Raw genomic sequence first — 13,836 nt, forward strand, 5'->3', positions numbered from 1 at the left:
TGTCACACATCAGCTCTTTTGCAGCATTTCCGTGACTCATCATGGTGAACTTGTTAAAGTGTTTTGAAATGTCATTTTTTCCCTTGACATTGCGCTTTTTCTGAATCTTTGAAATGTTTGACCTTTTAGAGTGAAGTTTTCAGTGTAAGCAGGGAGAAAAATCTTCAGATTTACTGGTAAAAAGGGAACTTGTTTTCCTGGAAGCTACTTGTCAGGATTTGCCTTTGTATTTCTGTTGATTGAGGAGAAAAAAAGGGGAAAAAATTGAAATTTTATGGAAAGGTGATAACAATAAACAAAGGCACTGATTACAATATCCGATTTTTTTAACACATGGTAATATAGAAGTGTTCTGGGACGTAGTAATTTTGATAATATTAAGTGAAGGATAAAATTAACCATGAGCACATTAAGCGGCGCCTACTGTAATTGATTCAAACTAAATTAGGCACACTAAAATCAGGCTGCCCTGTTGTCTGCTACATGCAAAAATGACTTGTAGCTGATAAATATACATTTTTTCTTTTTTAATTGAATTTGGAAACTCTATACATATCGTATGTGGTTTAACTCAAAACCAGTGAACCTTATGAATGTTTTGGCCAGGATTATTACAAATACATAAGCATGTAAGAGAGTAACCAAAATATTCGTAAGATACTTTTGTTTGTCAATGACTAACACATGAAAAGAGTTATGCTTATTATACCTTGTGTATCAATCATTGATAACACGCTGTTTTTCTATGTCACTAATTTGTTTCTTTTGTCTGACAACGTTCCTTTGTAATATTCTGGCCTAATAGTTAATAGCTATTGAGTTAATTTTCTTTTTATAAATGTATTGTGTTTGATTGTACAATAGTTATAATACTAAAAGATATTTTTGCTTGCAGTTACTGTTCTATATTTTGTTTATATCTTGTTTTAGGGCTTCAATATTGAAGTGGAGTCTGGAAAAGCATTAGCAGAATCTCTAGATGCTGCAGTGTTGGGAGACAATCTTTACTTTAACACCATGTTGAGAATGGTGGCTACGAGATGTATGGCGCAAGCCCTATATTTTAGCAGTGGAATGTTGCCTCAGTCTGATTATTTTCATTATGGTTTGGCTGTTCCCATTTACACACATTTCACTTCACCAATTAGAAGGTATGTTTGCTTTATTAGAAAACATGAACTTATCATAAAATATTTTTAAATTAAAAAAATAAATAATTAATTAATTAATTAAAAACTCTTGGAGTTATCATTATATAGTTTTTAACTGTTGCCAACTTTTTACTGCTCTTTACCAGTCAGTCCAATTTTTTTACGCAGTTCTGCCTCGGCAAAACTCGTCTATTTTCATTTAACATGTGATTATTCTGTTGAACACCTTGAATTTCGTTCACCTTTATGTTTAACTCTACTTATGTTTCATATTCTGTAGCAGAGGACATGTGCACTCGCCATTTTCCCACACCCATTTGTAAATATCAATCCTGTTGTATCCAGGTCCACTTGAAAAGATTTGAATTAATTTTTACCAGTTGTAATTCACTGTTTATGAAATTTTTTTAAAACCAAACATAAGCATCTTTGGTTTATGAAGATTTTAGAAAATAAAATTAGTTTGAAGAATTAGTTAAGGACATTTGGTGATAGAATATTTCATGGTGATAGAAGATCTAAATTAGGAAACTTTGCTGGAGTAAAATGTTGCAAAAGTTATCAAATGTTGCAAGTTGCTTGAGTTCAGAAATTTTCCCATTATTTTAAGCCTTTCTTAAAATATAGGCGAACATATCAATTGGTTTGATCAGTAACTATTTTATCCTTATAAACACTTCTCACTCGTGCTTAAACATTACTCTATTTTTTTATGTATTATTAATTTGAGCAGTTGTTCAATCGGATGAGATATTTTTGTGCACATAAAAGTTATAGTGATGCCTATTTCAAAAAGTTGGCAAGAGGACTTTTGTGAACTTGCGGAACTCATAGAAGTAGTAAAAAGAATTTTAAGGTATTTTTAGAGAAAAATTAAGTTTAAAAACTTAAAGTAAAACATTATTATCTTAATTATTTATTTTGTAAAGAATAGTTGTAATTTAATTTTTCATTTTTGAAATATGTAGCTGCAAAAATATTAGTACCATTCTAATAGTTATAAATATTCATAACTTTCAACCAAAGTCTTTGTAATTTTGCTGTTATTAATTTTCTACATTTTTCATTTGAGACACAGGTTTTCCAGTTTATCATTTCAGTTTAAAAAAATCTTTCACAGACTTTTGCGAGATAAAAATGCATGCAAGCATGAATTATATGCTAAAATTAAAGAAATATAGTTTTAAAAACAATATACAGTGCTGGCCAAATTATTAGACTAAGATTGTTTTAAAAGCAAATTCTTTATTGGTTACATAACTATAGACACATTAACGAATAGTGAAATAATTATCTAATATTTAGTATGCATTCCCTTGTTCTTGATGAGCATTTTAAGTCTCTTTGGCATACTTACCACAAGATTTACACCATTTCTTAACTTTTTAAAAAAGGAGGTAAAAAATTGTTTATACTCACTATTATATATAATCACATGCTCACTAATTACTTAAAACTAACTTTAAATATAACAGAACACACTAATAAAAAGAACTAGTGAACTGTTTAAGCTGATTCGCTGATTGAGGTTATTTTCCTGGTAGGTAGATAAACAAAGAACATAAACAAAGCAGACAGTGTTGCCACCTGCAAACGTTAAATTATGCTAAAATAAAGTAATAATCAGTGTACAGTATGTACTGTACTTTAGCAGTAAAATAAAAAGTATTTTAGTACAAATAGTGTACAAAAAACAAAAAAAAACTCTTTAGTCTAATAATTTGGTCAGCACTAATTTAACATGCAGTTGTTCTCTTTTTATATATGTTTAGTTTTGTTTGTTTTTACTTTTGTATGCATTAATTTATGTTTTCTTCACATTGTAATTGTCACATTTAGGTATTCTGATGTAATAGTTCATCGCTTATTAGCAGTTGCCATTGGAGCAGATGTTACATACCCAGACCTTGTTGATAAGAAAAAAACGCAGGTATGTTCCCTAATCTTTAAAAACCTTTGTGCAATCTAAAACTTTTCCTGAAATGGTAAAAATAATTTACCTTTTAAAATTCATAGTTTTTTTTTAGTAGGAATGATTGCTCCATAACAAACTCAAATTAAAAAAATCTCTGCACATTGTGAAAAAGAAATTTCACTATGTCCATGGTCAGGGCTCGTGAAATATGCTTACCTGATTGTGATTGGTGACTAATATATTTTGCCTGGTTACTGTGATCTTTTCAAAGGTGACTGAATTTTTTTTAAAAATACCTTTACAAGAAAATTGATCCCAGAACGTCGTAACATCAATAATGTTTTACTCTGATCCATTTTACACAGAATTTATATTCTATAGTAGATAACTTGCAAGCAGGTAATTTTGTTATGCCCACTCGAAAATTTAAAAAAAAAATCTGTTCACTTTTAATAGTGGCATGTAAGTCTTGTAAATGGCATCATCTTTAATTGTCCAGCAATATTTGATGGTCTTCAGAGCATATTGGTTTTTACATGCCAAATAACTATGCTGGTATTAAATTGTGCAGATATGGAAAACATTGTAGAGCTGGCAGAAGCTGTAATTAAAGCCCATGGAACAATATGACTTTGTGGACATACACATGATACCAACCAACAAAAGTCTTGTAAAATTCTCTGAGTTATAAATTAAACAGGAAAAATAATTGTATAATGTTTCAGTGTTCTTGAAAGCCACTTATTTTCTTTAGGTTTTTGGTCATTAAAGTGCTCAAACTACAGATTTTAACTTCTATCTTGCATGTGCAATTCAGTTTGAAAATTTGCAAAAAGAACTTTGATAAAATGTAAACCAAAAACAATGTTTTCTACCTTGTTTTCCCTCAATCATTCTTTTTCCTTTTAGGAACTTTGTAACAACTTAAACTATCGCCATAAACAAGCACAGTACTGTGGAAGAGCATCAGTGAATCTTTACACTCATGTAAGTTTTAAATTTATATTAGAATATTTTACATTGGAGTAACATTTTCGTTAAGTGTAGCTGTATTATTTTATTATTGTTGATTCCATTCTGAAATGTTTGTTATGTTCTTTAACACACTGTGTTTTAGCCCGTGTTTAAAAGATAAATCAAAATATGATCAAAAAAAAAAAAATCATAAAGTTAAGATATCTCTTTTTATAGTGCAATAGTTTTTCTCTCTAAAAAAAAAGAATGTTGTATGTGTTTTATTGTAAAACAGTTTGAAAAAACGAAGATTAAACAGTTTGTCTCATGAAAATATATTTTAAAACTTTAATAATTCTACTCTTTAATTCTTTCCAATATTTTGAAGAAAATATAAGATTAATAGAGTAACGTACAGCAATTATCCCTCTACTACGATAATATTTCATAGTCCCAGTGAACTTGCATAGGAATTAATGTTATCCTCCTCTCAATATTGCGATTTTCTCTACAACAATAAACTCCTGTAAAACGATTTTTTTCAGCCCCCCCCCCCCTCCTATATTGCGATACTTTGGTTTTTAAATAATGAAAAATATTCTATTTTATCAACTTTTGCCCTTTTTTTTCGTTTTTCTGACAAGAGAAGACTTACTGCTTATTGTGTACTTATTCCTTTTCACCACAGTAAAAATGATTGAAAATGGTGATAATACACAGGGTTGTAGTACAAGAAATCAAAAATTCTTTTTAATTCTATAATATAATTGAACTTACTCCTAAGACAGGAGATTTACATGGAACCCGGGGGCAAACTTGTGACGTACCTTGATTATTTAAATAATTAAATTTAGTTCAAGGATGTTATTTTACACCTTTAAGTACCGTATATACTCGCGTATAAGTCGAGAAATTTTGTCCAAAAAATGAGATCAAAGGAAGGGGGGTCAACTTATATGCGGGTCAAATTTTCCGAAAATTTTTTCCCGATCAACGAGAGCTGGGAAGCTACGAGAAATGCCGATGTGCGGTTACAGGTAGTTGCTGATAAGTTGATCGTGTGAAAAAGTAAACTTATTCAAAAATAATAAATTAAAAAACCTAAATAATACACATAAATAAAGATAATTTTATTCCTCTTTATTAAGGATGAAATCAGCGATTAACAAATATCGTGAAACGTATGAAAATACTTATCGTCAACAGTCACGCCATTCAAATAATTAACTGCTATACTTTTTGTTTTAAGAGTGGCAACATACTTGCTTAATCATATCTTTTCAAAGCATATGCGTGCGCACTTCTGCCTCCTGGTTTTGATATCATTGACGATTCTGCAGCGGCTGATGTATACGATGACGCGGTGATGACGGAAGCGGACTTTAATGAACTTTTTTTTGCGTCCGACTCGGAATCCGAGTTCGAAGGCTTTTAGAAATGTTTTCCTATTTAATTCCTAAATAAATGTGTTCATTATTTTGAAATTTCTTTGAAAATAACTCTCGATGTTTTTGGAAAGTATGGGGGTCGACTTATACGCGGGTTTTAGATTTTTTCTGGATTTTTTCTCTGAAAAAGAGGGGGTCGACTTATACGCGAGATCGACCTATACGCGAGTATATACGGTATGCTTAATTTAGTGCTACACGTTAAATTTGTGGAATGTTGATGTAACAATTTAAAATAATTTAAGTATATTTGAGAAACAAGTTGGGACATGCTAAAAGAGTGACTTTCTGGCTATTAAAAAATTTTTAGGGCAAAATAAATGAGTTATTGCTTTAATAGGAATGGAATAACATCGGGAAAACTCATTTCTAACTATTAAAAAAAATCTAGGCCACACAATCCTTGTGTTAGGCTCCTGGGACATAATATTGTTAGGATTTTAGAGAACCATCTAAATACATTTATACCTAGATAGTGCATATAGATTATACTATGATATTAAAATTTAAAAAAAAAGTCCCTATTGTATTTTCAATATATGTAGGCCCTCGATATAACAATATATCCCTCTATAACAATATATTTCTTTGGTCCCCAAAATATCGTTGTAGCGAGGTTTTACTGTACAATGATTTTATATCATTTATCCTACCTCTTCAGCATTTAATTTTTCAGTCAGAATCGAAATGGTGAAGTAACTGCATGTAACATTTGCTGATATAGAGTATGCATTGCTTTAAATCTTTTTGAAAAAAATCTAATATTTTTAGTTAAATAATTATAGATTCTAGTAGAAATCACTCTTAAAATTATGTTTGTTCTCTTGTACTAAGTGAATATAGTGTTTTAAGTTAGTATTTGGTGTTGTATTTACAATTGTTACTTTTATGCATTTGAATAATAATTTTAAATCACTGCAACTTTTCAATGTAATTTTCCTCCTGTAGATATTCTTCAAAGACAAAGTTGTTGAAGAAGAAGGATACATACTATTCATTCGTGAAAATGCTCTACAAATACTTCTGCCTCGTTTTGGTCTTGAATGCACCCTTTATTTGAGCTCGTTGAATAAGGAGAATGATCAAGTTGCTTTTGAATATGATCCTGAAGTAATTATACATTTTGAATGTATTTGATTTTGTTCAAGGGAAAATTTTAATTAAAAACAATATTAATAGTAATAATAATAATTTTAAATGTAAAAAAAATCTCTGAAATATAAAAAATCATTTTGAAAAGTTAATTGAATTATATTAATTTTAATAAAATTAAAAATAAACTACATCAGCATGATGCCACAAATGATGTTATATTTTGAGGAGAGTTCGTGAAATTGCGATGATGGGAAGGGAGAGGTAACAAGAAGTGTAGCATCACCTGAAGTTTTTTTTTTTTAAACAATATGTCTATGTAATATAATGTGAGATGTAATGAGGGAAAGGGGGATGGGATCTAATATAATGAAAAATCATTTATGGACAGTACCATACCAACATTGCTTCTTAGTGGATAGTTTTTTCTTTTTTTCTTTTTGGAAAAAGGTTTTGTCAAAATTCATATACAGTGAAGCACCGTTTATATGTTTTTGAAGGGACCGTATGAAAAATGCACATAAATGAAAAAACGTATAACAGGTCTATGTTAAGTGTATTAGATTCTGCAGGGATCAATTTAAAAAATGTGTAATTGATAAAAAGTATAAAAGAGGAAACGTATAAACGATGCTTCACTATATTAACATAAGACTTTTTGATAAAGGAGCAGATAATAGGTGTTTTAGTTTTTATAGTCTTGTAATTCTTAATATTTAAAAGATTAGAGAGCAGTACACATAGAAAAATTTATTAATGTTTTTTTTTTCTTTGAGTTAGTCACCTAATTTTATTTTTTTTTTCTGCTATTGAGAAGATGTTTAATTTGAAATGGTTCTTTTCTACATTTACTTTTAGTGATAGCTCTTGCGTTTCTTGAATACGGAAAAGTGTTAGGCTTCAGTTTTGTTGTGTTCTTTTAACATTCATGAACTAAAATAGTTTTCTTTCCCTTCAATGTTATCATTACTAAATTTCAAATGCAATATATTAACATTGATATCTTAAAAATATTCCTTTTATGAAAACAAACTCTTCTGAGTTTGAATTTTCTATGCTTTTTAAGAAAATGTAGCTATTATATACATATTCATTTGAAAAATTCTATTTTTCCAGAAAAACCGAGAAAAAAAAACACTTCAAAAGTTTCAAAATTTTCTCATCTTTATGTCTAGGTCTTTGTTTCAATAAAAAAACATTAAAAAAAAGGTGATCCATATGAACCTCAACAACATTCAAACTTAAAAATTCCATGCAATGCAGTTGAATTTCAATCACTGGACGACTTCCAGTCATTATTAAAAGCTGTGTGTATCAAAAGTATTCTAAAATTTCATTTTGCCTTAAAAAAGTTCATATAATTGATTTGAAAAAGACATTTTGAAATTCATAACTTGATTAATGAAATATATTTTATGATTATAAATATTGCTTAAACTTTTCTGAAATGCATATCTTAATTAATAAAATATATGCAATGATTATAAATATCATTACTGAAACAATAATTATAAGTTGTAGTAATGCTATTGTGCTGCTTTTTTTTTTTTTTTTAATTTTATTTATTTAATGTTCAAAATTTTACATGTTAATCTTTAATTTTCTTTAACGCTACAGGAGCCTTCTCAAACAGCTAGTGGAATAAAACTAACACAGTTTGATCCTGTTACAATACAACTACACATAGATAAAAGTAATGTACAACATCAGAAAACAGTACTCAAACTTGTCAAACCTTATGTAAGTATTTTTTCTTCTTAGATTGGAATTCAATGCTTTTCAAATTTCAACAAGAAATTTCTGATACAAATGAGGAATATATAGTTTGTGTAGTGAAGAATATATAGTATAGTTAATTATATTTCTGCAAAATATATCGTTATAATAAATGGATTATTTTAGAAAGAGCATAAGTCCAATTAAAATGAATAGGACTTATACCTTTCTTAAAACTTTCGATTCAAATGTAATTAATGGTTTATAATCCTTTTTTTTTTTACAATTCATCGTAATTCCATACCTTAAATAGTTTTATTAACTTTTTATTAATTTTTGAAACTTGCTAATGTAATGTACTCTTTTCTCCCATATTTGCATTACATATAAGGTTTATTTATTTATTTTTAACATGAAATATTTTCATTGCAGATTCCTGGATTCAGTGTCCGGTCTTTAAGTGCTGAGCCACCTTCCAAAAAATGTAAAACTGTAAATACATCATAATGTCAATTAAATTATTTTATCTAAACTGCCTTTTAAATGCCTCAAATTTACAAAGCACGAAATACTTGTTTGAGATTCTTTTCAGCAACCAAAATGTCTTAACAAATGCAACACTTATTTATATTCTCCTGCAATTCAAAAGGCCAGTAGCGTAACCAGAGGTTGACAGGGGTGGTTCTCGCCAGGGGGCGGCATTTCGACTGATAAAAAAAATATTTTTTAAAGAGTTTTTTTTTTAAATATAAAATTTGAAAAATGCTTTAAAAAAATTTAAAAAAAAAACTTGCAAGAAAAAAAAGCTAGAGGGGGTCTTTAATCTACTGAGAAGAAACATTGGCCATCATTGAAAAAAATTCTAAAAAAGAAAATTAGAAAAAAAAATTACAATGCCGTCTAGTATTTGTGTGTCGAATCAATTGTTCCGAAAAAAAAATGAGGAGGTCACAATGACTTCTAATGTGGGCGATCCTGGGGGAGGGGGAAGCAATTTCTTTAGTTCGCCAGGGGCGCTGGACCCCATAGTTATGCTACTGCAAAAGAACCTATAGTTTGATTTACCATATTGGAAGAAAGAATAACGGATCATCTATAAATGATGTCATAATTTGAGGGGGGTAAAAAGAAGTTTTAATAACTATATGCTAATGAGAAACAGCATTACATGTGGCAAGTTCCCATCTCCCTTGTGACAAGGATAAAGAGATAAGGCAAAGTGTAATACTTTTTTTTTAATTTCCAATGCAGCAGGCAGCAGCCATTATCCTTATGTTAGGTGAGGTACTTAGGGGATGGGGGGGGGGTGTTAAACTTGCGCAAAAAGAGTGTAAGATTTATAGACAGTCCACAAAGAGATATTCTTCCACAATTACTTAAAGTTCTAAAGGGAGATAAAAGAAAATAAGTTCTTTGTTAAAACTCATTTCCTAATGTCACTCAAAATTTCTAGTTCTAATTAGGCTATGTCTTCAAAGCAGAACAAGTCATAACTATAGTGCAGTTTTACTTTTGAAATCATGAACTATTAATTATTGATTAGCACTACAATTTTTATATAATTGGTGGGGAAAAAATGAACAGATTTGCCAGGAAAAAAAATAATTAAATACAATTGCAAAGATCCATAAAATTTATTTTTGTTAAAATACAAATTTATCAAATATCATGAAATATACATTGCTTTCAAAACCTTAGAAAATTTATTACATTTCAAAATCATATAATTATCACAAAATGAAGATTTTATGCAAACACAAATTGGCATTTTTTACAGCTAGTCCAAATTTTTATAGCTGCATCGACTAGATTCATTGGTACCAAGAAAATACTCATATGAGGATTTGAATGAACAAAATGAGTAAGTTCATTTAAACAATATGAGTATTCAATATATATTTCAATACTTTACAAAATGAGAAAATCAAAATTTTTCAATTGATTTGAAAGTTTGAAAAAAATAAGTTTTTTAAAAAATGGTGGAATTAAAGTAAAATAGTGTTCCTTTTTGTTCCGAATTTTATCCTTAATTGGAAGGGGATAAATGTTTCCTATAATGTTACACTAAATGTAAATGATGCATTAATGTAAAAATTTTATTTCCTAGCATAAAGACTCTTATAAAAAATGAAACATAAATGTATTGAAGTTGGACTTAAATTATGGAGCATTTTGCATCACAACTACAGCTGTGATTAATTTTACTATGAAAAGGTACTTTCGAGTTTAGAGCTTTCAAGTTACATAAGCAAGGATGCAAGACCTTCCGTCTCAAGACAGATTTCCGTCTTGAACAAGATTTCCGAGACGAAGGTCAGGACGGAAAGAAATTCGATGACTTTCCTTCAGTTTTACTAAAAAAAGAAAAATCTAGTGTTTGAAAAATATGCGTTAATTACTGAATCTTTCCATAATCACGAATTTACATCGACATTCTCTCAATTTTCTGCCATGGGCTTGTTTTATTTGCAATGTGCTTTTGGACTCACGCCATTTGACTTCTTTAGGTAGCTCTGTTTTTTCTAACTCACTGCATTTGCAGACCGTAGAGTTGCTTGCTATTCTCGCTAATTTTTTGAATTGATGGCCTTTCATTTTTAATTTTCACTTGCTATTTTCGACCATCCTTTCTTTTTTTTTCCCCTCGCAAACTTATGCATAAATGAAAATCATGTGCGCTCTTAAGAGTTGAATCTGAATCACCGGTCGAGTGTGACTGCTGGCGGGATGAAATGTTTACGCCATATCAAAGGGTGTCCACATACCACGTAAAATGGGAACTATCAGGGATTCTGAAGATTCTTAATGAAAATGGGAATTTTGGAAAGAATCGGAGGCAAATTTCAAGCTGGTTTGAAACACCGATGTGCAACTGTTCCTGCATGTTTGGCATGTTTCTAGTAAAATATTCTAAGACTTGAAGAATCACTGAACTCCAATGACTTTCAATCTAAAACTTGCTAGAATGGAAATTGGGGGGGGGGAGAGAGAGAGAGAAAGGAAACGAGAAAAATAGCGGCAGCACGAGTTTGCGAAAAAACGCTGCTCTTGCAAAGAGTGTGAGTCCGAAAATTAATCCATGATACTGAAGTCTTAACACATTTATATTTTGGAGAATCTAAGAGGGGGAGGGGGGCCACTCAAGGACTCCAGAATAATGAGAGATGGTTTCGGTGTTCCAACCTAAAAATGTTTTGTAATTGATGCATTAATAACTATTTGAGGCTATACTAAAATGACTTAAAAGAAAGGTATTTGGCACACTCTCCCGAAAAATGTTTGTACTTGAAGTCTTAAAATTTTTTTAGGCTGTCTTTGGCAATGTCAAGAGGGGGGGGGTCTCTTTAGGCAAACTTCCGAAACTGGAGTCTTAAAAGCGCAACTTTAGACCACCTTTATGAACATAGAGGGTGGGATTCGGGGTCCCCCTCCCCTTTCAAAGATGAAACATTCAGAATTTTGTTTTAGGGGATTTAAGAAGAGAGAATTCGAAGGCTTCCTCTAGATAAATTTTAGAAATTAAATTCTAAAAACTTCGGTGAAGTAGAGGGGGAACCACAAATTTAAGTCAAATTTAGTGAGCTTAGGGGAAAGAATTCGGGGGGAGGTCTCTCTCCCCCGAAAATTTTAGGGAATTCAGGGATCTTTCTCGAAACATTTTCGAAATTGAAGTCTTAAAACTTTGGGTTGTCTTTGGCAATAAGGGGAGGGGAGTTGCTCTTTTAATAGAAAAATAAATCTTAAACACAAACTTACAATGCCTTTAGTGTGCCTGCTTCACACAAGGAGAAAGAGGTATTCCGCCGCCCAGTCCTGAGTAGCGAGACAGAACAGCATGTCAATACCAGCAACAACAAATTATTTTTCCTTTTAATAACAAGAAAAAGTTTTTTTCAAAATTCAGTACAGTTGAGACAAACATTTTTTATGAAATATTAAAGAAGTTCTGCAATTGATGGTTGGAGTAAATTGCTCCTTGTACAAACACATTCATAAATTCCTCCTAAAATTAATTTTTACAAGAGGGCACGTCAAGGAAATCGAGAAAATAAAAACATGGTTCATATAAACTCACGAAAGTATGATTCATCACACCATCTGTTGATGAAAATATCATTTTGTAATACTTCGCTACTTTTATATTCATTGATATTCTATAAATTCATACTTTTTAAGCCAAATTTTTAATTTAATAGATTGATTGTCTTATCAAAAAGAAATTTATATTTAAAATAACAGTAAATATCTAATTACAGTAAAATCCCTCAAATGCGGACACTAACGGGACAAAATTTTTTTTGTCCGCAGGACAGGGTTTTAATAATGTTATTTGCATTGGAACTCGGGAATTAAATATTATCCGCATAAGAGAGGTGTCCGCCTTTGAGGGGTGTCTGTTAGGAGGGGTTTTACTGTAGTTAAATTGAAAACTCTTTAATCAAAAACTATTTATTATTTTAGCTAATAATGAAAATACCAGTATTCTACCTCTGCAAATACCAGTATTACAAAATTGCAAAATAGCTCCAAATATCCGTATTCCATATACCAGTATTGCAATCACTAACTATAAGTAAAACTCTATTTCAAAGGCAGAGTAGTTATAATTAGTTAAAGTTTTCTACACCACTTTTCCTGACAATGGGGTTGTTTCCTTTTCTTCTTCATCAGCACAACAGCCTGGTGCAGGCCAAGGCTTTCTCCGTCTGCTTCCTCCAGGCGGTACGACACGTTGCCAGGTTTCTCCACCTGTTCACTCCCAAAATTTTAAGGTCCTTCTCAACACTATCCAGCCACCTTGTTGCTGGTCTTCCCCTTCTCCTTGTACCCTCAATCCTTGAAAAAGTTAGCTTTTTAACCGGGTCCAGATCTGCACGCCTAAATACATGCCCCAGCCATCTGATTCTATTGGCTTTAATTACTCTTAAGATGTTGGGTTGTCGGTATTTACGGTATACTTCAAAGTTATATAAACTTCTCCAAGTGTCATTTTCTTTTACTGCTCCAAAAATTGCCCGAAGGATCTTTCTTTCAAAAATGAGAAGTCCATTTTCCTCTGTTTTATTAATTGCCCATGTCTCACTACCGTATAAAATGATCGGTCTTATGAGGGTTTTGTATAGGCTTATTTTTGTATTAATGGAAAGGAGCTTAGATTTTAATTGGCTCTTTAAGCCAAAGTAGCATCTATTTGCCATCAAAATTCGATTTCCGATTTCAACTTTAAACTCATTCTTACTGGTAATAAATGCACCCAAGTATTTAAACTGGGTGACTCCTTCAAAAGTATAGTTTCCAATATTACTACCAATATTACTACTTAGTTTCCAAGTACTACTTTTAGTCACTGAAATTGATAAAATAAGCAAAAAATATGGACTCAGAAAATACTTTCATTTTCATAACAGTTATTTTTCAATTAATTTTTTTAAATGTCTGATTCTTCAAACAAGGCGTGGTCTTAATAACGTCACAAGTGATGCACTATGGGCATCTTTCTACCGCATTTCCACGTTATGATAATCAAGAAGCGAATTACAATTGCGTTCTACTCTTGCTA

General features: G+C 30.8%; 1 protein-coding gene across 1 annotated transcript in view; it reads left to right on the forward strand.

The window, feature by feature from the left end:
* Positions 1-8,808, forward strand: part of LOC129225563 (exosome complex exonuclease RRP44-like) — a 46,497-nt gene extending 37,689 nt beyond the window's left edge. Inside the window, exons 17-22 of the mRNA XM_054860011.1 lie at positions 931-1,151; positions 2,991-3,081; positions 3,976-4,053; positions 6,417-6,578; positions 8,178-8,300; positions 8,709-8,808. Coding sequence (XP_054715986.1) covers positions 931-1,151; positions 2,991-3,081; positions 3,976-4,053; positions 6,417-6,578; positions 8,178-8,300; positions 8,709-8,783 — 750 coding nt within the window. The 3' untranslated portion in view covers positions 8,784-8,808. The remainder of the gene's footprint in view (positions 1-930; positions 1,152-2,990; positions 3,082-3,975; positions 4,054-6,416; positions 6,579-8,177; positions 8,301-8,708) is intronic.
* The last annotated feature ends 5,028 nt before the right edge of the window (positions 8,809-13,836 follow it).

Source organism: Uloborus diversus, chromosome 1, assembly GCF_026930045.1.
Source record: "Uloborus diversus isolate 005 chromosome 1, Udiv.v.3.1, whole genome shotgun sequence".
Taxonomy (NCBI): Eukaryota; Metazoa; Arthropoda; class Arachnida; order Araneae; family Uloboridae; genus Uloborus; species Uloborus diversus.